Source organism: Girardinichthys multiradiatus, chromosome 3, assembly GCF_021462225.1.
Source record: "Girardinichthys multiradiatus isolate DD_20200921_A chromosome 3, DD_fGirMul_XY1, whole genome shotgun sequence".
In the NCBI taxonomy this organism is placed as follows: domain Eukaryota; kingdom Metazoa; phylum Chordata; class Actinopteri; order Cyprinodontiformes; family Goodeidae; genus Girardinichthys; species Girardinichthys multiradiatus.
Window position 1 is genome coordinate 24,395,939 of NC_061796.1, and position 27,591 is coordinate 24,423,529.

General features: G+C 41.3%; 1 protein-coding gene across 4 annotated transcripts in view; it reads right to left on the reverse strand.

Annotated features, from left to right (window-relative positions):
• Positions 1–27,591, reverse strand: part of tsnare1 (T-SNARE Domain Containing 1) — a 265,587-nt gene that overhangs the window by 41,547 nt on the left and 196,449 nt on the right. For 2 of the 4 annotated variants that reach the window (XM_047362034.1, XM_047362037.1), the window contains exon 11: positions 13,697–13,806. In XM_047362034.1, the coding sequence (XP_047217990.1) occupies positions 13,711–13,806 (96 nt within the window). In that variant the 3' untranslated portion in view covers positions 13,697–13,710. Of the gene's footprint in view, positions 1–8,534; positions 8,594–8,733; positions 8,776–13,696; positions 13,807–27,591 lie in introns of those variants that run through there. The other 2 variants (XM_047362035.1, XM_047362036.1) reach the window with 2 other exon arrangements.

Genomic DNA, 27,591 nt, shown 5'->3' on the forward strand with positions numbered 1-27,591 from the left:
GCATTTAACATTGTAGCCTATATTTCTGAAGACTTTAGTTTATCTTTACTGTGTGATTCCTGCTGTGCTCAGGTGAACACAATCAGACAATAAAACTAGAACAGTCCACTTCACAACAAGATTGTTTTCTTTATTAGCTTTCCGAATTGTCATGCTTTTTTTTAAATAGAGCTTTTTGATCTACTGTGTTACCATTTTACTACCCCAGAAGAAAGAAAAAAGACAATGTTTTATGCTTGCAATGACATCTTCAGTTGAATATGAGCAGAAAAAAAACCAATAGCAGGAAAGCTTCCCATCTCAGACCGAAATAAGGGTATAATTACTTTGGTTCAATCTACAACCCATGTACAGTAGCAGTGTTTATTAAAAGAAGTTCAAGTCAGCTTAAAATAATACTCAGGAATTTATAATGAATTAAGATTGAACTTTAAAATTAGGGCAATATATTCAAGGTTTTTTCTCTATAATTATGCACATTTTTGTTTTTTTTCCAATGTGATGATTTCAAGTAACATCCCAGATTTGAAACCTAGTTATGTCCTGCTGCCATAAATAACAGGATTAAAATGTTTTATTCTCAGTTCTTTAAAAAGACAAAACAAATCAGGGCCCATATTCACAAAGATTCTGAGAGTCCTCTCAGAGAGCTCCTTACTTATCCTAAGAAGTCCTGCCAAGGACCTCTATCTTAAGAGTGATTCAGTTTTCTGCTGAGAACAACTCTGAGCAAAGAGACAACAGAACTTCCTATCTTAGTGAGGAGGTGTGGTTGACCCAGTTGCTAGGTGTGACGCTGTCTTCTGAGAGCTGATTGGTTGTTGCAAAAAAACAAATGGTTCCTACTAAACAATGGAGATAAATTAACCGATGATAGAATTTAGGCTGGATTCTGAAATGTGTAAATCATTGATGTACGTAAATCAATTGTCATTATTTTGATTTGCTTATTAATATGTTTATTCGGCATGCTGGTCTTTTTCATACTGCATCTATTTCACAATTAAATAAAACTCAGCCTTTTACTGTGATCACCTTCTTGCATAAAGAGGTTTACTTTGGCAAAATGACCACAAAAAAAAAAGCGTAGAAAAAAAGATGGAGAAAAACCAAACTAATCAGCCGAGCAATGCCTGAAGAGAGGAGTGTTAAAAGGTAGATTTGGTCCTGGGATCACGGTGGGAACAAACAGGCATTCCTGAGCAGATCAATGCGTCGTTCCCTCTGCTTTCAGCACCAGCTTGGAATGTGATCAGCTCTGGTTCCTGATGCAGTCAGAAGCTACAGAGGAGATTGCAGAACACCAGAAAACTTCTCCACAGATAGGGAGCGTTGTAGATTACCCTTTAGGCTTAGGCTGCTGACATCATCTTGTACAATACAGCAAATACTTGTTCACCTTATTTACATCTTCCTTCAGTTTCTTCACATTTATTTTTTGAAAGCATTTTACTGTCTGTAAATATTTAAATAATTCTGTACTATATTGTTTGTAATTTTGTTCACATTTTATTCATGGTTATTTATTATTGTTTCTATTATTTATTTATCCATAACAATATTACTTTACTAGAGGTGTACCTTTAATCTGTCCTGCTGCTGAAACTTTTTTTATTTCACCCTAGGGGGATGATAAAGTTGATCTTATTTCTATATTAACAATTGTATGACTGTTCCAGAAGATGTGTTAATTTCTCACATATTAAAGGGGTGGATCCCTATTATTGTAATTATGAATATTAATATATTATTTAATATTTTCTATTAATACTTTAATGTTTTATTAAATAATATTCCAGTCTGTTAAGGGTTGTCCTGTAAATACCAGCCCAATAAGGTGGTGGTATTAGGACATAATTGAAAAGGACACAGAGAATGAATTCACACAATTTCTTAAAATACAAGAATTTATTAATAAAAATAAGTTATCTCAGAGTCAAACATATTTCAATCAACATACTCTTTGCTATTCTAAAACAACCCAACTAAACTACACAGCAGAATGAAAGAATAAAGAAGACTAATGGGCTATGTACAACATAAACAAGTTGATCAAAGAACGTTGAAATCCATGACCGAAAGAGTAATGCAATATTTATGTTTGAAAACCAAGGATTATCTTGAAAATCTGGAAATGAAGTTAAGTCAGTCTTGGAACTAACTTAGGCAATGATAGGTATAACTTCAAACAACCATTCACAATGCAAGATCAGCAAATCATTCTTTAAAATATTATTTTATTGAAATAATGTTTTATCTGATCTTGCATTGTGAATGGTTGATTGGAGGAATACCAATTATTGCCTAAGCTTATTTTTGTTAATAAATTCTTGTATGTTAAGAAATTGTGTGAATTCATTATGTGTGTACAGAGTTTTGCTATTCAACAATGCCAGAGCTTGGCTCATCCCTTTCAATTTTGTCCGACTACCATCACCTTATTGGGCAGGTATTCACAGTACAACCCTTAACAGACCAAAATATTATTTAATAAAATATTAAAGTATTAATATAAAAAAATATATTCATATTCATAATCACAACATTTGGCATCCCTGGGTGGGCATTATTATGAACAGCTCACACTGTACATATACAATAATGAATAAACCACAAATGCACATTATTGATGCACCAAATGATAATCTTAAAATCAGCTGTCACTGATCACAATAGGACTCAAAACGTAAGAGTTCTAACATCAGATGTCACTGATTATATTTAACAGAACCTTACAACTCGTAACATTCCTGGAGTTCACAATTTTATATTTTTGTCAAAGGTAATAACACCAATAATATTTCTGTGCTAGTAACAATCAACTCTGCTACATAGGCAAAATTTGTGATGTTCTGACACTCTGGTTTCTTCTATGTAAGAAATAACTTGAGACTTGGTTTAACTTCACAGTTAACCTCACTGTCCAGACAGTTGCTGCACATCTGTATCCATATGTTGTGTTCTGTGTAAGACCATAATTTGAAACTGAATTAACTTTGCAGTAAATTTTTGTATCTGACCTAAGATTTTTGATGCATGTATCCATGTTATTTCCTGTTGAAATAACAGGATTTATTGCCAGATTAAATCCCAAATTTAATCTAATCCACCCTGCCATAAAGGGGGGTGTAACAAAAGCCAAATTGCATGTATTACCTTGAGGAAGATGTAGCAATTTTCTTTTTCCTCGTACTCGTACTTGTCGTCATCCGCTTTATCCGGGACCGGGGGCAGCAGACTCAGCGGAGACGCCCAGACGTCCCTCTCCCCAGACACCTCCTCCAGCTCCTCCGGGGGGAGCCCAAGATGTTCCCAGGCCAACCGAGAGACATAGTCCCTCCAGCGTGTCCTGGGCCTCCTCCCGGTTAGGACGCGCCTGGAACACCTCCAGAGGAAGGCGTCCAGGAGGCATCCGGGATAGATGCCCGAGCCACCTCAAATGGCTCCTCTCGATGTGGATGGCCGAGCTCCTCACCCTATCTCTAAGGGAGTGCCCGGCTTGTATCCGGCCCCCTCTAGCCAAGACCTGGCTAGAGGGGGCCAGTCCTCTTCAGGACCACGTCATCTGCAAAAAGAAGAGACGAAATCCTCTGGTCCCCAAACCAGATGCCTTCCGGCCCTTGGCTGCGCCTAGAAATCCTGTCCATAAAAGTTATGAACAGGACCGGTGACAAAGGGCAGCCCTGCCGGAGTCCAACATGCACCGGGAACAGGTCCAAATTAGTGCTGGCAATGCGAACCAAACTCCTTCTCCGCTTGGACAGAGACTGGATGGCCTCTAGTAAAGGGCCCCCGATTCCATACTCCTGGAGCACCCCCCACAGGGCATCACGAGGGACACAGTCGAATGCTTTCTCCGGGTCCACAAAACACATGTAGACCGGTTGGGCAAACTCCCATAAACCCTCAAGTACCCTGTAGAGGGTATAGAGCTGGTCCAGTGTTCCACGGCCGGGATGAAAACCACACTGCTCCTGCTGAAGCTGGGGTTCGACTATCGGCCGGACTCTCCTCTCCAATACCCTGGTGTAGGCCTTACCAGGGAGGCTGAGGAGTGTGATCCCCCTGTAGTTGGAACACACCGTCCGGTCACTCTTCTTATGTAGGTGGACCACCACCCCAATCTGCCAATCCAGAAGCACTGTCCCCATCCGCCACGCAATGTTGAAGAGGCGTGTCAACCATGACAGCCCCACAACATCCAAAGACTTGAGGTACTCAGGGCAGATCTCATCCAACCCTGAAGCCCTGCCACCGCAGAGCTTTTTAACCACCTCGGTGACTTCAGCCTGGGTGATGAAAGAGTCCAACGCTGAGTCCCCAGCCTCTGTTTCCACCAGGGAATGCGTGATGGCAGGATTGAGGAGATCCTCGAAGTACTCCTTCCACCAACTGATAATGTCGGTACTTCCCCCTCCTAAGGCGCCGGACAGTTTGCCAGAATCGCTTCGGGGCCAACCGGTAGTCCTTCTCCATGGCCTCACCGAACTCCTCCCAGGTCCGAGTTTTTGCCTCTGCCACAGCCCGGGCCGCAGCACGCTTGGCCTCACGGTACCCGTCAGCCGCCTCAGTAGTCCCACAAGCCAACCACAGCTGGTGGGACTCCTTCTTCAGCTTGGCAGCGTCCCTTACTGCCGGTGTCCACCACCGGGTTCGGGGATTGCCACCATGACAGGCACCGCAGACCTTACGGCCGCAGCTACGAGTGGCAGCATCGACAATAGATGCGGAGAACATGGTCCACTCAGACTCTATGTCTCCAACATCCCTCGGAATATGGTCAAAGCTCTCCCGGAGGTGAGAGTTTAATACATCCCTGGCCGAGGGGTCCGCCAGACGTTCCCAGCAGACCCTCACTATGCGCTTGGGCCTGCCAAGTCTGTCCGGCTTTCTCCTCCCCCAGCGGATCCAACTCACCACCAGGTGGTGATCAGTGGACAGCTCAGCCACTCTCTTCACCCGAGTGTCCAAAACATGCAGCCGAAGGTCTGATGATACGACAACAAATCGATCATTGACCTCCTGCCTTTCTTTTTCCTTTCCATTGTAAACATAATCCACCCTGCCATATAGGGGAGTGAAGAATCACTAACATCACAAAATTACCTTAAAGAAAGGTTAAGAATGGTGTCTAATCACTAGTTCCTCCCAAAGAAAGGTGAAGAATTAATGCTAAATTCACAAAATATCCCTAAAGAAAGGAGTAGCATTGTTACACTCGGAGCATAGTGTTGTTATAAGTGACAGGTTGAATGGTCAACTTGTGCACCCATTTTACACTCATGCAAATATTTCCAATATATGTATGGTCAAAGATACATATATAGCTGGACATACATTTGTTAGACGTTGTTGCTTTTAGCAATATTCTCATAAGTTTGCTGTTGTCTGTAGTGTCTACCAGAACGATGGAATCACACTCGTTATGAATTCGGCAGACGTCAATTTAACCTTGCTGCATGTGATAAAAAGATTCAAGAATTACTTGATATAATTGCAAATCCAACTAGAGAGATTTGGATTTCAGATGTTGTTGGTAGGCTTACCTTGTTGTCTCAGCAGAAATCACAACTGGAAGCTAAACGATATTTCCAGTCACAAACTGGGTATCAGATGGCCCTTGAAAGAGAGAATGCTGTGAAGCTTTAGCTCTCAAAAGCTGAGGAGAGGATGGAGAAAACTGAAGCAAAGTTAGAGGACCTGAAGGCAGATGAGCTCAGGAAAGCTGCATCCCAAAAGAGTGGAAAGATGCCCCTCTCAGGTACCTGATTTGCATTTTCACTCACAGCTGCTGCAGTAGCCACAGCAGGAGGCAGACTCAGACAACAGACATCCATCGCCTACCATCCATCGAGTCCCTCCTTCCTAAGCTCAGTGTTCAGCTTCCACAGACCCTAACAGAAGTGTTGGAAGTCAGAAGCTCTCCAGTGGTGTCCTGCCAAATCCCATTGCAGTGAACAACGACCAAGATGACCGAGTGCCAGACTCGCATGTGCAAGTGGTCCAATTGGGTGGAAGGAGCAATCTTCCAAACTGATCTGCAACCCTCTCTCTTCTGACTCTTCCACCATTTCATGAACCTAACCAGGTTGACTTCTCAGATGGACACAATCCACTTTGGGAACATGGTGTCCGTTTTAAGCAGCTTGAATCCCTTGCTAAGGACATAGACATTTTTATTCCAGGTAGTCAGGAGTTAAATATTGTTGCTTACCTGCTTGAGGTTGAACATTGTCTTCTTGACTTGTGTTTTCTTTCTTTTCGTGACAAGCTGAGGCTTGTTTGGAAAACAACAGTTGAGAGTGTTCATGTGTTCATAAAAACTCTTCCTCCAGAAATTAGAGACAATTACTTAATTCTTTGTAAAGCTCTAAGAGAAGAGTATTCTGTTAACAGAGATGAAGCCGCTGCCACTATTGATGCTTTAGCAGTCCTGCAAAAAGCGGATGTACTTCCCAGAGAGTATTTCCACCATTTGAAGACTGCTTGCTTTCAGGGATGTTATGCCCCAGGTCTTGAAGAGGACCACACTTTTAAGTCTTTGTTTCTTCACAACCTCCATGTAAGCGTGCAGTATGGTGTGACCATGCATTGCATAACAGAGGATCTCTCCATGCAGGAGATTCGTAGACATGCACAGCTTGTGTGGGAAACACATATCCGTTCAGACAGAGCAGGAAATGGCAAGGTTATAGTGTTAAAACATTCAAACTGAGAACAGGCCTAAGAAAAAGCTCAAAGTCAGTCCCCAAAGGTGCCAAAACCTAAGCCGGTAGTTAAAAGACAACCATCTTTTCACAGTGCACATCAAAGTGTAAGGTTGGTGGTAGAGAGTGGAGCCACTCCAAAGATGTCATCACAAAGGAGTTTGAGATGATCTGCAGGTGTATTATAACTGAGGTAACAACGTTCATAAAAGATATGGCAAGTTGTTGCAGTCCAGTATCAACCCTGTAAAATCTATCAAACAAGGTATGAAGATGGTAAATAATTTCCAACACCCTATGTTATCTTTTAATCTTTTTCTTTCTTATGGTTTTGAACTTGAGAAATTATTAAGGTTTTAAAAGCAGTATTATGATGGTGTGAAAATTATTACAGGATTTTTCTTTTGTTTTTTTTCTTCACATTTTATTAGTATTAGTCTCTGCCCAAACCTGCTTCACTCCTGTCCAAACACTAACCTCTGAACTGAAAATTAACTATTGAACTGTTGAATGGCTGAGGACTGATGGTTAGCCCCAAAGACTGTGAACTTCATCTCATTCTTCGCAACTAAAGGGGGGGATGTTGGGACCCCAGGCATGAGTTACAACATTAAAGGCCAGTAAGAAATTTCTGGAACTTTCAAAATAAATCGCATTAACCTACTCCCAGTACAGCCAGGAACAAGAACTAGGGGGAGTAACAACGGACTTCCCTAGACGTCACTGTTTGAATAAAAATCCCGCAAGCCAACAAACAGACCTTCCACGCAGGTCCCCTGGAAGGAGAGACACTCCGCACTAATGTCTCTTTGCTGGCAAACAGACATAACTCTTCAAACTGGATCCAAGAGTGCCGTGACATGCGATCCCGCGATCATTTGCACTAAGTTAAGTAGGAATGAACTGCTGTTTGTATATCCGGTATTCATTTTTGAACAGGGGTTATTAAGGTGCAAGCGTGGCTTGACTTTTCTTTCTGAGGTCTACAGAAGCAAACTGTGTTCCAGGAAGTTCCCAGCAGAGACCCTGTCTCTGTAATGCAGAGTGGAGCAGTTTTTCCCGGTCTGAAGGAAGGACAACGGGACCGCATCACCGTGGCTATAGCAGTAACGTGCAGTTCAGTCGGCCCAGCAGAACAAGCTATGGAGGTTAGCTGCAAACTAAACCTTTGTTCACTGTGGATGCTTTCTTCAACTTTGTCGCCTCCTCAGCACGGTTCACGTAAGAGGTATTGTTTGGGTGGAGAATCATAGCTTAGAATGAAATAATCTAAAAATTGTTCGTTTTAGGACGTTTGGTTTTGTTTGTATTGAAAATTCAGCTATCTTAGTGCTAGTAGATTAGCTGCTCAGAACATGTGCTCAGTTTATGTGTTCTGTGTTCGTGTTTTTAAAGTTAAGACAAACTTTATTTAAAGGGTGATTTTAAACACAGAAGATCGGCCATAACGCGTAATGCATTTTGACCCTTTTATTAGTGGTATTTTAAAGGTATGTGTTTGATTTTGATGATAAGCTACAAGTTTCTTTTGTCAGCCCCGACTGCTAACAGCTAAGAACACGTGAGTCCGCTAAAGATAATTTACCCAAAAAGGTTGTTAGTTGTAAATCTAGGAAATATTTCCCTAAATATTATTTTACTAAACTTGTTAGCTAAGTAAACACCATTAAGACCCATTTATCCAGAAAGATTTCAAAATAATATTTCCTAAAATATTTTACTATTTCCTTAATAATATTTATTTAAATATTGCACGGTGGCAAAGTTGGAAGCACTGTTGCCTTGCAGCAAGAAGGTCCTGGGTTCGATTCCTGGCCGAGGGTCTTTCTGCAGGGAGTTTGCATGTTTCCGTTGCGTGGGTTCTCACCGGGTACTCCGGCTTCCTCCTACAGTCCAAAGACATGCATGTTAGGTTAATTGGTCACTCTAAATTGCCCTTAGGTGTATGAATGAGTGTGTGCATGGTTGTTTGTGTGTTGCCCTACGATGGACTGGCGACCTGTCCAGGGTGTACCCCGCCTTTCGCCCGTAGACTGCTGGAGATAGGCACCAGCTTCCCCGCGGCTCACTATGGAATAAGCGGTAGAAAATGACTGACTGACTATTTCTTTAAATATTATTTTAATAAATAAAGGCAGCTAGTTGAACACTGTTGAGAATTGGTCATCCAGAAGGTTGGTTTTATTCAGCAAATCATTCTGTAAAATATAATTTTATTAAAATAATGTTTTATCTGATCTTACATTGTGAATGGTTGTTTGAAGGTATACCAGTTATGGCCTAAGTTAGTTCCAAGACTAACTTAACTTCAATTCCAGATTCTTAAAGATAATCCTTGGTTCTCAAACATAAATATTGCATGATAATATTGCATCACTGTTTCGGTCATGGTTTTCAACCATCTTTGATGAACTTGTTTATATTGTACATAGTCCATTAGTCTTCCTTATTCTTTCATTTTGCTTGGTAGTTTAGTTGGGTTGTTTTAGCATAGTAAAGAGTTTGTTGATTGAAATATGTTTGACTTTGAGTTGACTTATTATTGTTAATGAATTTTATTTTAAGAAATTGTGTGAATTCATCTGTGTGTCTACAGAGTTTTGCTGTTCAATAATGCCAGAGCTTGGCTTATCCCTTTCAATTTTGTCCTAATACCACAGCTTTTTTGGGCTGGTATTAACCGGACAACCCTGAACAGACTGAAATATTATTTAATAAAATATTAAAGTATTAACATTAAATATTAAATAATATATTTATATTCATAATCACAACACTATCGAGCTGGTACTGTTTTATTATTGATTAATGTTCATTGTTTGGAGAATATCTCTCCTTTCTCTCGGTCTACTCCTAACATTCCTTCACGTTGGGAGCTCTCTTGAGGCCTAAGGTGCTTTGTGAATACTTACTAAACTGCTAAGAAAAATCTTAGAATTTGAGAAAACCTGAGACGTTTCCTGGAATGAGATCACTAGGAGTTACTTTTAGTCTTAGGGTTCTTTGTGAGTACAGGCCCAGAACTTTAGCTAGCATGGACATATGCTGAGGGTAAATGGAAAATCACTTACTAAAGGTTGACTTCTGGAACATTAGAAATTACTCACTCAACCAAATAACTCTGACTTAAGTAGTCTTCATAGTTCCGGTGATAATGGCTAATTCTTCAAAGATGAGCTTATTCAATAGGAATGCACGACCCTTCAACAAAGTAGGTGTAGTGACTCATTCTGATTCAGATTTTAAATTCATATCATGGCTTTACCTTGGATGAGCTCTGGAAGAGTAAAAAGAAAACTTGAAACTTGTTTTCTTAACCAATGTTCTTCACTAAAACATGGCTTTTACTCATCACAAAACATTTTACTGAAACAAATTGGGCATTATGTTCATCACTGAAGTCCTAACAGGAATTATTCTGGTCAGAGGGAACTAGAGGTTCTCCAATGCATGTTTTGTGGGTTCCAGTCTGACCCTGATATCTGAATTTAAATGTCTGCTGAAACTGATCCACAACCCAGTTACTTTAACAATTGTTGTTTAGTTCTTGTCACAATCTGTTTGAGTTTTGATTTTTCATTTCAAATTAGTATTAAGTGTGTGAGTTTGATATCTGTTTTGTCCTTGTTGTTTATGTTATCTAGTTACTTATTTCTTAGTATATTCTTGTATTCCTTTACATTTAGATTTATGTTAGGTTTCTTCCAGTGTTTCTGCGTTCCTCTCTTCTGTGTCTATTCCTACCCATTTCCTCTCCTCCCTCAGCTCTGTCTCTCTTCATTGGTCTCAGCTTTTACTCATTCCCATCTGATTACTCTCACCTGCTTGCCATGCCTTTCTCCTCACTTCTCACTCTGTACAGGTCCTTCTCAAAATATTAGCATATTGTGATAAAGTTCATTATTTTCCATAATGTCATGATGGAAATTTAACATTCATATATTTTAGATTCATTGCACACTAACTGAAATATTTCAGATCTTTTATTGTCTTTATACGGATGATTTTGGCATATAGCTCATGAAAACCCAAAATTCCTATCTCACAAAATTAGCATATTTCATCCGACCAATAAAAGAAAAGTGTTTTTAATACAAAAAACGTCAACCTTCAAATAATCATGTACAGTTATGCACTCAATACTTGGTCGGGAATCCTTTTGCAGAAATGACTGCTTCAATGCGGTGTGGCATGGAGGCAATCAGCCTGTGGCACTGCTGAGGTCTTATGGAGGCCCAGGATGTTTCGATAGCGGCCTTTAGCTCATCCAGAGTGTTGGGTCTTGAGTCTCTCAACGTTCTCTTCACAATATCCCTTAGATTCTTTATGGGGTTCAGGTCAGGAGAGTTGCCAGGCCAATTGAGCACAGTGATACCATGGTCAGTAAACCATTTACCAGTGGTTTTGGTACTGTGAGCAGGTGCCAGGTCGTGCTGAAAAATGTAATCTTCATCTCCATAAAGCTTTTCAGCAGATGGAAGCATGAAGTGCTCCAAAATCTCCTGATAGCTAGCTGCATTGACCCTTCCCTTGATAAAACACAGTGGACCAACACCAGCAGCTGACACGGCAACCCAGACCATCACTGACTGTGGGTACTTGACACTGGACTTCTGGCATTTTGGCATTTCCTTCTCCCCAGTGCTGCTTCTCTGTAGCCCAGGTCAGGCGCTTCTGCTGCTGTTTCTGGTTCAAAAGTGGCTTGACCTGGGGAATGCGGCACCTGTAGCCCATTCCCTGCACACGCCTGTGCACGGTGGCTCTGGATGTTTCTACTCCAGACTCAGTCCACTGCTTCCGCAGGTCCCCCAAGGTCTGGAATCGGCCCTTCTCCACAATCTTCCTCAGGGTCCGGTCACCTCTTCTCGTTGTGCAGCGTTTTCTGCCACACTTTTTTCTTCCCACAGACATCCCACTGAGGTGCCTTGATACAGCACTCTGGGAACAGCCTATTCGTTCAGAAATTTCTTTCTGTGTCTTACCCTCTTGCTTGAGGGTGTCAATAGTGGCCTTCTGGACAGCAGTCAGGTTGGCAGTCTACCCATGATTGGGGTTTTGAGTGATTAACCAGGCTGGGAGTTTTAAAGGTCTCAGGAATCTTTTGCAGGTGTTTAGAGTTAACTCGTTGATTCAGATGATTAGGTTCATAGCTCGTTTAGAGACCCTTTTAATGATATGCTAATTTTGTGAGATAGGAATTTTGGGTTTTCATGAGCTGTATGCCTAAATCACCCATATTAAGACAATAAAAGACCTGAAATATTTCAGTTAGTGTGCAATGAATCTAAAATATATGAATGTTAAATTTTCATCATTACATTATGGAAAATAATTAACTTTATCACAATATGCTAATATTTTGAGAAGGACCTGTATATAGGCTCTCTGGTTGTTCTCATTGATTACTGGATTCTGCTGTTTGCCAGCGTGTTCCATGCCTGTCTCTCTGCCTATGTATGTTCCATCTTCCTTGTAACTTACTAAATACAGGGGCTGGACAATGAAACTGAAACACCTGGTTTTAGACCACAATAATTTATTAGTATGGTGTAGGGGCTCTTTTTGCGGCCAATACAGCGTCAATTCGTCTTGGGAATGAAATATACAAGTCCTGCACAGTGGTCAGAGGGATTTTAAGCCATTCTTCTTGCAGCATAGTGGCCAGGTCACTACGTGATACTGGTGGAGGAAAACGTTTCCTGACTCGCTCCTCCAAAACACCCCAAAGTGGCTCAATAACATTTAGATCTGGTGACTGTGCAGGCCATGGGAGATGTTCAACTTCACTTTCATGTTCATCAAACCAATCTTTCACCAGTCTTGCTGTGTGTATTGGTGCATTGTCATCCTGATACACGGCACTGCCTTCAGGATACAATGTTTGAACCATTGGATGCACATGGTCCTCAAGAATGGTTCGGTATTCCTTGGCAGTGACGCATGTGGGGAAAACAGTAAAGGTGGACTCATTGGGGCAGAGGAAGCAGTCCAGCTGCTGCTGGCAGTTTGAAACTTCGCTGAAATGGAAGGTACATAAAGGGTAGGAACTTGTGTGATTCCTTTCTGCTGATAAAGCAAATATGAGGCGAATGAGGCAGACACACAGAAACAGCTAACATGCTGAAGGGTTCCAGATGATAGCAGTGCTAATACTAATAGTTGTTGTCTGAGAGTAACCATGAAAAAGCTCAGTTAAGCTTCTGTATCAGTAACAGTACAGTACCAAATCTTGAGATAACACAAGATATTATCTGTTAAATATTAGCTACTCCCAGAGACTCCAAGAACAGTGAGCAATATAAACTGCTATTTGGTGCAAAAGCCCAGACAACAGTCAGAACTCAAGGAAGGCACAAGGAAGAGACCCTCTTGCTCACCAAGGAGTAAAATACATTGAAGTTGCAGTTGTAATGTAAGAAAATGTGAAAGGGTTTTGGGAGTGTGAATACTTTTGCAAGGCATTCTACAAAGCAAAAATCTTGCTTTACTGCTTTGACCACAGCCTCAGATGATTAAATATTTTCTGCTTTACTCAATTAAATAATTTCTTTCAGATAATAAAGTCACTGAAAACAGCAAAGCATCAACTGTCTAATGTAAAGTTTTTCTCTGCATACTACCTAAGCCACATAGAGGCAAAATTCATGATCCATTCATTTTAAGCACCTGTTCAGTATTTCAGCTATCATCTTATTTAATGGCATGCATAGGGCTCTGAGGGTTCTGAACAATGTTGGTGAGTATATGTTATTCAGAATGCAATTTTATGAAAGTCAAACCTTAAAAAAATGGCACAACCTTCAGGTAGTGACACCACAAGTGCATTGCACCACCCAACTTTTTTAAAAAAAAGCAATACAAAGCATTAAATGCATGTTCTACACTTCAACAAAACTGTATTACCATTAAATTTCAATGTAAAACAGAAAGGGATAAGGTCAAATGCCTTATATAGGGATGGACGTGTTGTGATGTGTTATGGCTCTTACCAAAGAGGGTGGTCTCATTTTCTTGCTGAAACAGCAATAATGAGAATGAGGATGGCAAGGATAAAGGCACCGGCAAGCAGAAGGTAACACTTTCTTTTCCTCAGCTGCCTCTGTGAAGAAAAAAGGATATAAAAAAATGGATCTTAAGGATCTTAAAAAAATTAACATATTTTTTTAAGATGATATGTAGGTTTAGGTAAATGTTCCAGCATCACATTCCTATGGTTGTATAGGCAGTTGGATTTTCAACTAAGTCAGGATACCACATAGTTTTTGGAACAGGCCAAATAATTGTGCCACATGGGTGTCACAACTCAGACACATATGCACCATTGCTAAGGAATCTGCTTAATGTCCAGTTAAATTTCACTACAATGAACGATAATAACATTACCTAATCTCATGCTATGTTACACAGATGCTCTGTCTGCACTGAAAAATATTTACTTACTTCCGAATGCTTGATGCTTGTAATGAGGAAAACTGACCTAATTTCTGATTAAGTCAATTATTACATATTTGAACACTTCAGACCATACACAGAGCATTGAACTTTAAGCCCCAAATGGTAGGTTGATCTGTAAATATAGAAAAAATATGCCATCTGAGTGGTTGTTGGACAGTATTACCACCCTGTTAAAACATGAACGTTTTATTGTTTCCTTAACAGCTTGTTAAGGAAATTATAAGAGCAGTGTCATGATTCATGAGACAAGAAAAAAGACAAAAAGGAAAAGTATGTGAAAATGAAATATGCCCTTTTTCCACTGGCTCGTTTTAGGCGGCACAGCTCCGCTCCACTCAGTTCGGTACGGTACCAGTTGTGTTTCTGTTGACCCACTGACAGCTGGATTTATGGCAGCTGAAACTCCGCCTACAGCCGTCAGTGTAGTGCGCCGTGCTGCTATTAACGTTATTCTGTGACATTGTCACATTAAAGTAATCTGCGTGAAATGATAAAAATTTATAAACACAAACTAAAAACATAAACAAACAAAATACAAATAATGTTTGTATTATTGTATATGCCAGAATGTCTTATGCTTTTTCATGTATAAAAGTATCCACTGGGTTTATTATCTGGACCACAGCCCAGCCAGAACTTACAAAATAAGGCTCAGAGGTTCTAAATGTGAGGGTGGCTGGGTAGGAAGACCAGCAGAGAGGAAAGACGCTGCTGTCTGGATGGTGAAGCTCCAAAGTTTGTCTGACGAAGCTATTTTGGGCTTTATGAGGAAGTTTTTGTCGATGTAGGCAATCTATTTATGGGCAGCTGCTCTCTGCCTGCAGTAGTTCGCGTAAGGACCGTCAATACATTTCTGAACCAAACACGCTGTTTCATGGTGGTTGTTTTGTTTTGTGTGTTTTGGGGGAAATGTCTGTGTGTCTGAACAGCTGATTTTATGTGTGATCAGCTGATTTAGGTTGTTATTAAATACAGCGCTCTGCCTGCATGTACTGTAATTCAGAAAGCTGATGTGTCCTTTTTCTTTTCTTTCAGCCTTCAGGCATGGTTTGTGATTTGTAAATAGTAAAATTCTATTTTGATTTGACCCACTGTGGCCATTGTGGTCCTTAATATTATTGCAGTCGATCTTGCGTTTAATTAACTTTTCCCTGCACTGTCTCAATGAAAATGTTCTCATTTCTTCTGGTCCCACGGCCAATCAGTGAACAGCAAGTCTGTACGTCACATGCGGTCCCGATCGGACCAGCTCAGCAGGGACCAAAAAACTAGGTTCCTAAATATGTACAGAGCACATAGAAGACTGGCCTCTAAAAAGGTTGTATGTTCAACTGCACAAACAATTTAAGATTTAGCCTGTCACCCCCTAAATATTGTTGTTGTGGTGCCACAACGGAGAAATATGAGTTTGTAATTTTGACAAAAAAACGCCATAAAAAGCTGGATTTACCGATCTAATTTGGCAACCCTTTACAATTGATATACTACAAAGTAAGGCTTATATAAATAGCCTTAATAGTGCAGCTATTTCAGTTTATGTAGTCCTCTTAAAAAGAAAGGAAAATCCATCATAGAAGGCTGGCCTTTGGTTTTTTCGAAGCTGCGTACTTTAAAGCAGATCCCAAGGTAAATGGAAAGAAAATGGCGCCATATAAATGTAGATGAGTCCTACCTAATTTGGAAAAACAGTCTCTTGTTTTATAGAAAAACCCTTCACCAAGATGGAACAACATTTTTCTCTCCATTAACAGGGGAGAACAAGAGTTGCCCAACCTATGGTTTATTTTTAGTACTGTAGCAAGATTTACACAAAGTCATAACTCTGTCAAGGTGTCTATTTCCTCAGTGTCCAGTTGTGATGACTTCATGGAATTGTTTATGAATAAAATTGATTATATTCACCTTGATCAAAGTAATATATCACTGATGATACTTGTATTCTCATAACCTCAGATACTTGCCCTGTTAGATCTCAATACTGCATTTGATACAGCAGATCACAATATTATGTTACAAAGCCCCAAAAATTCTATAACAACACTTCAGGTTATCCAAAATGCTGTAGTCAAAGTTTTGATGAGTAAGAGTAATAATTTTCTCTAAACTTTAGCTTCTTTTTTTCCCGGTTAAATTTACAAAATAATTTATACTTAGCCTTCTTATTTATAAGAAGACATATTAAAGCCCTTAATAATCAAGTTCAATCATATATTAGAATTCTTATTGTTTTAATATGCTTCTACCACAGTACTTCCCTGTTACATGTCAGATTAAAAAACCATCTGTAATTGTTGCTCATTTTTCTGTCTTGCTGGAGGACAAACTTGCTGGAGGACATACTGAATTTTTCCCACTTAGTACTTTCTTCTACTACTCTCCATGCTATTCAATGGCAGCAATTATTGCTCAGTATTAGTTTTTCCAGGACCCATGGTGTTTTGTATGTATGCTGAAAAAGTTACATTTTGGTCTTATCTGACCAGAGCACCTTCCTTTGCTGTGTCCCTTACATGGGCTTTAGCAAACTGCTAACTGAACTTTTTATGCCTTTTTTCAACAACAGCTTTCTTCCTGCGACTCTTCCATAAAGGTCAGATCTGTAGAGTGAGCAGCAAATAACTGTCCTATTAACAGCCTCTCCCATTTAAGCTGTGGATTTCTGCAGTTCTTCCACAGTCACAATGGGACTCTTGTATGCTTCTCTGGTTAATGCTGTCTTTGACCTTAGGTGGACATCCATGTCTTGGTAGGTCTGCAGCTCATTCCATGTTCAGATGATAGAATGAACAGAGCACTGTGAGATGTCCAAAGCTTTGGATATTGTTTTAGAACTTAACCATGGTTTAAACTTCTCCACAGTTTTCTTCTTCACCTGTCTGCTGCGTTCCTTGTTCTTAATAATGCTGTTTGTTTTCTAGTGTTCTCCAACAAACCTCTCAGCCTTTCACAGATTAAATTACACATATTTAGGGGACTTTAGAAGGTGATGAGTTTCAATTTATTTTACGTGATGGTAAAAGAAGAAAGGGGGCTGAACAATATTGTGGTTTGTATTTCTGAAACTGTAGCATTTTCCATTCATTTTACAATTAATAAATAAACTTTGTGACAGTCTATCACATAAAATGCCAATACGTCATTGAAGTTTGTTAATGTGAAAATGAGAAAACATTTGGACTGTACATAACGTTTAAACCTCATCCACAGAAATGTTTCCTTCAAGGTTTTATGAATAATACCAGATGCAAACATTTACAGAAAAATACACAAAAATGTAGTGTCCCTTTTTGTTAAAAAAAGTTTTCAACAATTTTACCAACTAAATAATTTTTATTTTTGGTTTAATTGCTTTATCAGCAACTGTATAATTGTGATTTTAAAAAGACCAATAATTAGCCTTTGATGTACAAAAGAAGAAGGTGTTAGCCGTGTTGTGCAGGAAAAGAGCAGGACACAGCAAAGAGCTCGGGTTAAGCGGATATTTATATATTTTTCTTAGCTGCTTGTCTCCTCAGGCGGTGACGATGTGTTGGAGCGCAGAATCTATGTTGTTTTGAAATGCTTTTTCTCCCATTTTTTTTCTAGCCTGTTTTCTGCTACAAAGGCAGCGAGAGCAGCGGCATTAGACCAGAGCCCAAGCTGGAGTCTTCAAATCCTGACACGCTTCAAAGCACGGAGAGAGCAATTCATCTTCTTATCTGAGACTCAAAACAGGCTTTCTGTGTGGAAGAGAGAAGGAGAGAGGGGAAGAGTGAAGATGGATGAAAAAAAAATGCTGTCGAGTAATTTTCCGTTTAAACGTTCCACTCCACAACAATTTGCATAAGCAGCCTTGCGTCTGTGATAAGAAGATTGGTAATTTTCAAAGGCTCTGTGGGGATTGAGAATTAAAAGCCTTTCTCCACTATCTCGCCTCATGCAGCTGGCCACCACAGATTCCCCTGCTTCTCTCACACATTTCCTCCTAAACTACTCCTTATAAACTTTCTCTTTCCCTCTCCTTTTTTTCCTCTTCTCCTTTCTACTTCCTCCCCACCCACTCCTCCCATACACTCATCCCTCTCTTTTTCCTCTCAATGCTGCTGTTATTGGGGAGTACACAAAAATAAATAAGGTAGATTTGAGGAACAAGAAAGGGCTTAACATAACAAAGGAAGTTTTGCAGTATTTTTAAACTGCAATTTTACAGAGCGCTCTGCAGGCTAAGATGGAAGACAAAGCAGAAAAGAGATTGGACGCTCTAACCAGCAACAACTTAATCTTCCAAGTATGTCTCCTTAGCGCTGGCACTTCAGGGTATATAGGTGACGCAGGCATGAGAAAAAATACACTGTTTCACACCTTTTCAAAATCAACTTTGAAATCTAAAATGGAGACCAGTTGGAGTGGATCTCATGTTTTTTGGGATATATTGAATGTAAGCTCAGGAAACATCTGGCTACCTTATGTTCGCATTAAATTACCCAATATGCTCTCCAGGCAATTTCTATACATGAAGCAAATTTTTATCATAACATAAAATATCAGTTTTATGAAAGGTGAATCATAATAATTTAGGTTCTGTTAGATCCATTTCTTGTACATTTTCTTGTCACATTTAACCAACGGATTTCCAAACTGCCATCCACAAACAAATGCTTATTTCTAAATTTTTGCAGTTCCAGCAGCAGCTCACTCTTTTCTCAGTTATCAAGGTTCAGGTGAGCTGCTGCAGGGAAGAAGGGGCTAAGTGGCTGTGTTATTGCAGCTCTGCTGTCTGAAGACGGCAGATAACTTGAGGAGACAAAAATGGCTCAGTTTATGATTTGACCCAAATTAGTAGCATTTAATAATTCATTTCGAAATAATTATTTTGACAACGCCATATAAATAAACTTGACTTGACTTGAAGAGCCTAATGGTGCAGTGACCTGTCAATCACATGGGTGCCTCCTGACATCCTGCCATCCAGTCAGGTTCCAGAGCTGGCCAATGCTACCCTGCCACCCACCTAGCTCCACCCATGGTGTCACAGTTTGGCTGATACTGAACTGGGAAAAAAATCTATGTGATGTGAGGGATTAGACTATGTTCAAACCTCGACTTAAAAAGCTGTGATGGGACCATAAAAGAGTGGTAAATATTATCAACCCCCAACAAAATAAATACATGTGTTTTTTTTACAGGATGACATAAACTATTTTATCATTGGGGATTTGTACTTATTGCTTCTGCGTTTCAATTTAGTCTTTGCGTTAAGATCAGATTGTTGCTGGCAGGGGAATATCTGAGTAAGGCATTGTTAGGATAACCAGAGCACGTTGTCTTTTTTGATTAGAAATTAAGCACTGAAAGGTCCAAGCATGGAGGTTGTATGGAGGTCATTTTTATTTAATTTAGATGGATCTGCTTTTAATTATAATTATCTTTTAAAACTCGTACTTCAGTTGGTAACATAAGGAAAAGGAACCCACCAAAAGCATTCTCTGACAACAAACTGAAATTTTCCAGGAACAATGACGCTGATGCTGACACATCAGATTCATGATTGTAACATCAACACATCATATTAGATCTCAGAATGTGCCATAAGCCTTCTCCAAGTCTAGTCTACAGAGCACATATGAGCAAATCCAGGCTTCACTCATTCATTTCAGTTCAATTCGATTCAATTCAGTATTATATATTTATATAGCGCCAATTCACAAAACATGTCCTCTTAAGGCACTTCACAAAGTCAATTCAATCGAATCATACAGATTTAAAGTCAGGCACATACATTCCAATTAATCCTAACCATTGAACAGTGCAATCAGATTCAGTTGTTTATTCAAAGTGATTGAAAGGTTTTCTGTCTAAGGAAACCCAGCAGATTGCATCGAGTCAGAGACTTGTAGCATTCACTCCTCCTGGATGAGCATGTAGCGACACTGGATAGTCACTGGCGTTGACTTTGCAGCAATCCCTCATACTGAGCATGCATGTAGCGACAGTGAAGACGAAAAACTCCCTTTTAACAGGAAGAAACCTCCAGCAGAACCAGAACTAGGCTCAGTGTGAGCGGCCATCTGCCACGAGCGACTGGAGGTTTGAGAGAACAGAGCAGAGACAAAAAAAGAACGTCTGTGTTCTTTTGTCACACAGAAGCACTGATCCAGAAGTACTTTCTACGGGAAGGAAAAGTAAATGTTAATGGATGTAACTCCTTTAGTGGCTTCATCTAGGAAGAAAAACAGATAAACTCTGAGCCAGTTTTTAAGTTTAGAGCATGAAAGACAGCGCATACAGTTAGTCACAGTAAAAGCTCATTCAGTAGCTATGTCTAGGAGAAAAGTAGGGTTAAACACTGAAATACAGGGCCAAGTGTATCATTGGTAGAAGGTCAGCATTAAGTTGTTGGCAGCAGAAGCATGGACAATGCCCCTCACCATGAAGGTGTCAGAGGAAGATACAGAGTCAGGCCAGGTGTAGCTTCAAGGAAGGGAAAAGAAAGAGAACATAAAGTTAAAAGCTGAAATAACAGCAAACAATGAAAAAACTGGAAAGTAGTATGAGAATGTAGCTGAGAGAGGGCCAGTGGTCATTATGTCCTCCAGCAGCCTAAGCAGCATTTAATGCCATCCAGGTTAAGTGATTGACTAAGCATTTTCTTTTTCAAAGACTCCCGTCCAAAGACGACAACTTCTGTCTTGTCTGAATTTAGAAGCAGAAAATTTTAAATCATCCAAGTTTTTGTCTTCAAGAGATGCTTGTAGTCTGTCTAACTGGTAGGGCTCATCAGGATTTATGGATAACCGGATAACCGGGCTAAAAATGCTGAGGGACTTCTAGATCCAATCTTGCAAACATTTGATAACAAGCCAATTAAATAATGTGGTGGTGGACAAGGTAGGGCAATAGTGATAGTCATGAAAATCCCAATAGACAGAATTGTCCAGAAGGAAGATACAACTCTCCAGAAAAACCAAGGGCTCAAACAGGTTATAGGGAAGCTGTGTGAACACAAAGCACCAGGAGTTTTCGGAGCAGTGACCACTACAATAGCAAAGTGGGTCCAGCAGAGTCATTAGGGTTTGTGACCACCTAACACCTAAACAACAGCATACTGTAATAACACTGTTAATAAAGTCTAAGGCACTGCTTGACAAATCAACTATCACAGTAATCTCTACATGTTTGAAATTCTTGCTGTGTCTCCAGGAGGAAAAAATCTTGTATGACATGAGAAATATCCTCATAATGCAGTAATGCAATGATAATGACCATAATATTCTTCCCTTTTTATCGCATCTGCTTGGAAAAATTGGAAGTCCATAAAATAAATAGTATTTACAGCGGAACTGCCTGACTTGTAATCGGCTTATATGCAATTTACATAAACCTCAGACTCCCTTGCAGCCACCCTGATTATGATATTTAAGAGGAACAGCAAATAAACACAGACTTCATGGCCAATTTCGGCATCATGAGGGAACAACCAACAATAATCATCATAAGCAATGCAGCAAAAACCCTAAACACCATGAGCATATTTGATGTTTTGCAGATTGGCTTTTGTAAAAAAAAAAGTCATGCCCTGTTGCATCTTAAAGAAAAGTTTATAGTTCAACCTTTTACAGTTAAGTGTTGTGTTTATTATTATGATTTTGATTTAGTTTTTATTCCAGCAGGAGCTACTATTGCAAAATGTTGATCTATTAGTTTATGTGGCCAACATGGTAAATATTATAATATCAGAATATGCATATTGACAAGTATGTTATACAATAATACAATATTTAAGAGTACAATATATAATACACAAGCACAGGGGTAAGGCACAAGACCCATGGATGCAGGATACGGTACTTAATGCAGCATTTCCTGTCGGTCTACTTACAAAATAAAGGTCACTAGTGCCACAAAATAAAAAATAGAAATAAATAAAACTGCCACCTTAACCTTGAACCGCCACCTTAACGTGGTGGAAGGGTTTGAATGGTCAAATGATCCTAGAGACTAAGTTCTCTGGGGCTTAAATGCCCTTGGTAGGGTCTCCCATGGCAAACAGGCTCTAGGTGACGGGTCAGACAAAGAGCGGTTCAAGAAACCCTCATGACAACTATTAAATCGAGGCATGTGACGTCACCCAGTACGGCGGAGCCGGGGTCCCACCCTGGAGCCAGGCCTGGGGTCGGGACTCATCGGAGAGTGCCTGGTGGCTGAGTTGCTCCTCGCGGGACCCGGCCGAGCCAAGACCGAACGAGAGACGCAAGGCCATCCCCCAGTGGGCCCACCACCTGCAGGGGGAACCGTGAGGGACCGGTGCAAAGAGGATTGGGCGGCGGACAAAGGTGGAGACCTCGACGGCCCAATCCCCGGGTGCTTAGGCTGGCTCTAGGGATGTGGAATGTCACCTCGCTGGGGGGGAAGGAGTCTAAGCTTGTGCGGGAGGTCGAGAGATATCGACTAGAAATAGTCGGGCTCGCCTCCACGCACAGCATGGGCTCTGCAACCCATCTCCTTGAGAGGGGCTGGACTCTCTTCTACTCTGGAGGGGCCCACAGGGAGAGGCTGGGGTGGGTTTGCTTGTTGCTCCCCAGCTCAGCCGTCTCATGTTGGGGTTTACCCCGGTGGATGAGAGGGTCGCATCCCTGCACCTTCGGGTTGGGGACAGGTCGTTTCGGCCTACGGGCCGAGCAGTAGTACAGAGTACCCGGCCTTCTTGGCGTCCCTGTCAGGGGTGCTGGATAGTGCCCGTCCCGGGGGCTCCATCATTCTGCAGGGGGACTTCAACACCCACATGGGAAACGACAGTGACACTTGGAGAGGCGTGATGGGGATGGCCTCCCCGATCTGAATCCGAGTGGTGTTTTGTTACTGGACTTCTGTTCTAGTCACGGATTGTCCACAATGAACACCATGTTCAAACGTAAGGGTGTTCATCAGTGCACTTGGCACCAGGACGGGCGGTGGCAGAGGCAAAAACTCGGGCCTGGGAGGAGTTCGGTAAGGCCATGGAGAAGGACTACCGGTTGGCCTCAAAGCGATACTGGCAAACTGTCCGCCGCCTCAGAAGGGGGAAGCAGTGCTTTGCCAACACTGTTTACAGTGGGTGGGAAGCTGCTGACCTCAACTGGGGACATTATCGGGCGGTGGAAGGAGTACTTCGAGGATCTCCTCAATCCTGCCATCACACATTCCCTGGTGGAAACATAGGTTGGGGACTCGGGGTTGGACTCTCTCATCACCCAGGCTGAAGTCACCGAGGTGGTTAGAAAGCTCCGCGGTGGCAGGGCTTCAGGGGTGGATGACATCCGCCCTGAGTACCTCAAGTCTCTGGATGTTGTGGGGCTGTCATGGTTGACACGCCCTCTTCAACATTGCGTGGCGATCAGGGACAGTGCCTCTGGACTGGCAGACTGAGGTGGTGGTCCCCCTTCATAAGAAGGGTGACAGGAAGGTGTGTGCCAACTACAGGGGGATCACACTCCTCAGCCTCCCTGGTAAGGCCTACGCCAGGGTATTGGAGAGGAGAGTCTGGCCGATAGTCGAACCTTGGCTTCAGGAGGAGCAGTGTGGGTTTCGAGCCGGCCGTGGAACACTGGACCAGCTCTATACCCTCTACAGGGTACTCGAGGTTTCATGGGAGTTTGCCCAACCGGTCTACATGTGTTTTGTGGACCTGGAGAAAGCATTTGACTGTGTCCCTCGTGATGCCCTGTGTGGGGTGCTCCAGGAGTATGGAGTCAGGGGCCCTTTATTAGGGGCCATCCGGTCTCTGAACAAGCGGAGCAGGAGTTTAGTTCGCATTGCCCGCACTAAGTCGGACCTGTTCCCGGTGCATGTTGGACTCCGGCAGGGCTGCCCTTTGTCACTGGTCCTGTTCATAACTTTTATGGACAGGATTTCTAGGCGCAGCCAAGGGCCAGAAATGGTCTGGTTTGGGGACAAGAGGATTTCGTCTCTTCTTGTTACAGATGACGTGGTCCTGCTGGCCCCTTCTAGCCAAGACCTACAGCATGCGCTCGGGCGGTTCGCAGCCGAGTGTGAACCAACTGGGATGAGGATCAGCTCCTCCATGTCCGAAGCCATGGTTCTCGACCGGAAAATGGTGGCTTGTCCTCTTCAGGTTGGAGGGGAGTTCCTGCTTCATTGGTAGGAGTTTTAGTATCTCGGGGTCTTGTTCTCGAGTGAGGGAAGAATGGAGCGGGAGATCGACAGACGGATCGGTGCGGCTGCCACAGTAATGGGGGCACTGTGCCAGTCCGTTGTGGTGAAGAGAGAGCTGAGCGGAAACGCGAAGCTCTCGATTTACCGGTCGGTCTACGTTCTTACCCTCACCTATGGCCATTGAACTTTGAGTCATGACCGAAAGAACGAGATCCCGGATACAAGCGGCTGAAATGAGCTTCCTCCGTAGGGTGGCCGGGCACTCCCTTAGAGATAGGGTGAGGAGCTTGGCCATCCGGGAGGGGCTCGGAGTAGAGCTGCTGCTCCTCCACATCAAGAGGTGCCAGTTGAGGTGGCTCGGGCATCTATACCGGATGCCTCCTTGACGGCTTCCTCGGGAGGTGTTCCAGGCACGTCCCACCAGGAGGAGGCCCAGGACACATTGGAGTGACTATGTCTCTCGGCTGGCCTGGGAACGCCTTGGGCTCCCCCCGGAGGAGCTGGAGGAGGTGTCTGGGGAAAGGGATGTCTGGGTGTCTCTGCTGAGTCTGCTTCCCCTGCGACCCAGTCCCAGATAAGCAGAAGAACACGAGTACGAGTAAATAAAAAATAATGCATAGTGAAAAAATCTTAAATTCCTTAGGTTTAGTGTCAGTTTTATTCAGCTCACAAGTGAATTAGAAAAAGACCAAAATAATTTCTTACACTAAACATAAAATAGACAACAAATATTGCGTTTAAATGTTTATTGTCATATTGATATTGCATACAGTGATATTGCAACAATACAGGTGCATCTAAAAAGATTGAATATCACGATAAAATCAATATCTCTTATCCCTTATTTGAGAAAGGGAAACTCATTATACAGATTCATTCCACCTTGAGTGACATATTTCATGCCTTTATTTCTGATAATTTTGCCGATTATGGTTTATAGATAATAAAAAGCCAAAAATTAGTGTCTGAAAATGAGAATATAGTGAAAAAGTAAAAATTTGGAGACTCATGGTGTCACACCCCAATCAGCTAATTAACTCAAACACTCTAAGTGGTTTCTAAGTCTGGGTCACAGGCTACACATTTTAAATTAACCGTGTATCTAGAGATGTTTGACAGTGGTGCTTTCTACATTGTGCTAGATAATTTCAAAGACATTAATGACTTTTTTCCCTTTACCCCTTCTAGTAAAAAACATTACGGTATATACGGGTTCAGACGTTACACCAATAATTTTAAACTTCCCATTCTGTCAAAAGTGGTAATAGTATTGAACCTGAAGATCTGCAAGCAGGTTCTCAGAAAATATGCTGGTAGTTTATTGACAACAGAGAGGAATTAGGTGAGACAGATCTGGAAAAAATCCATAACAATTGGACAAATATATCTGTAATAGTCATGTACAGAATCCATTTCACAAGTCTATATGGAATTATGAAAAACATGATTTTAAATATCAGTCGTGACTGTTTTTGAAAATCTCTTTCTCACCAATGACTGCATCTGCATTTTGACAAAAGTTGCAAATGCAGCAGAAAATGTCAATTATTAAAAATAACTCCATTAGTATGAACAGGGCCTGTGAAAGGAAGGGATATTGCTGCTTGTCCTGAAGATTCTTCACAGCCATGTATTAATTACCTGTTGGACCATGGACCTTTCACATCTAGAATGCTGGTAGAGTATGTAATTCAAAACTTCTCAAAATTATGTATTTTAAATAAAATGCTGGAAACATAGCCTTGCATAATGTGCCAGTTAGCCTACAAATAGTTGTCTTGATCTCATGACTTTATTTTCAGATATACCATGGTTCTTAAAAGTGTTAAAAGCTCTCTGTTAAAATGACAAGCTTTATGGCATAGAATAGACGCATAAATCTGTTTCAAACTTTCAGAACTTTAATGTGTCATGTATCCTAATGAAAACACAAGAAATATAACCTGCATTAATCTGATTATACACCCTTTCACTGATGCTTTGCTGAAACAGCTTCCATTCAGTTTCAGCTTTTAGTCTGCATGAGTTTACAGCTGCCATGAGTTAAATAAAATCTGATGAGCCTGAAATAATGTGATTGTCATCATTTAGCTAAAACCATTGGTGTAGCACAAAAACAACACATCACATCATCAGCACAAGACTCAAATATGGTGGTGGCAGCATTATGTCCAGGGTGGGGCTAGGAACAACAATCAGTCGTACACTACACAAATCTGTCCTTTATGGAAGAGTGGCAAGAAGAAAGCCATTTCTCAAAGATATCCATAAAAAGTCTTGTTTAAAGTTTGCTACAAGCCACCCGGGAGACAAACCAAACATGTGGAAGAAGGTGCTCTGGTCAGATGAAAACAAAATCGAACTGTTTGGCCACAATGCAAAACGATATGTTTGGCGTAAAAGCAACACAGCTCATCACCCTGAATACACCATCCCCACTGTCAAACATGGTGGTGGCAGCAACATGGTTTGGGCCTGTTTTCCGTCAGGAGGGACAGGGAAGATAGTCAAAATTGATGGGAAGATGGATGGGGCCAAATAGAGGACCATTCTGGAAGAAAACCTGTTGGAGTCTGCAAGAGACTTGAGACTGGGATGGAGATTTATCTTCCAACTAGACAATGATCCAAAACAAGCCAAATCTATAATGAAATGGTTCACAAATAAACGTATCCAGGTGTTGGAATGCCCAAGTCAAAGTCCAGACCTGAATCCAATCGAGAATCTGTGGAAAGAGCTGAAGACTGCTGTTCACGAACGCTCTCCATCCAACCTCACTGAGCTCGAGCTGTTTTGCAATGAAGAATGGGCAAGAATTTCAGTCTCTCGATGTGCAAAACTGATAGAGACTTTGCCCAAGCGACTTGCAGCTATAATTGCAGCAAAGGGTGGCGCTACAAAGTATTAACGCAAGGGGGCCGAATAATAATGAGTCAAAGTATGCATCCAAATTAACCAAAGAATGGATGAAAAAGAGTAAAACTAAAGTTCTGTAATGGCCTAGTCAAAGTCTATAACTAAATTTGACAGGATATCTCCAGGGTTCTTTCAGTCTGAGAGATCTGCAGAACTTTTGCAAAGTGGTCAAATATTGCCAAGCCAAGACATAATGAAAGAAGACTGAAGGCTGAAATCTAATCTAAAGGTGCTTCAACCAGAAAACTGGTTCCTTTTTGCATTATTTTTTCATTTAACAGATTAGTATGCTTTTGAGATGAATTGGACTGAATAAACAGTATGTCATACTACAAACGGGAAAGGTTTTGAGATAATTTATCAAGGTCTCAGTTTTAACAGG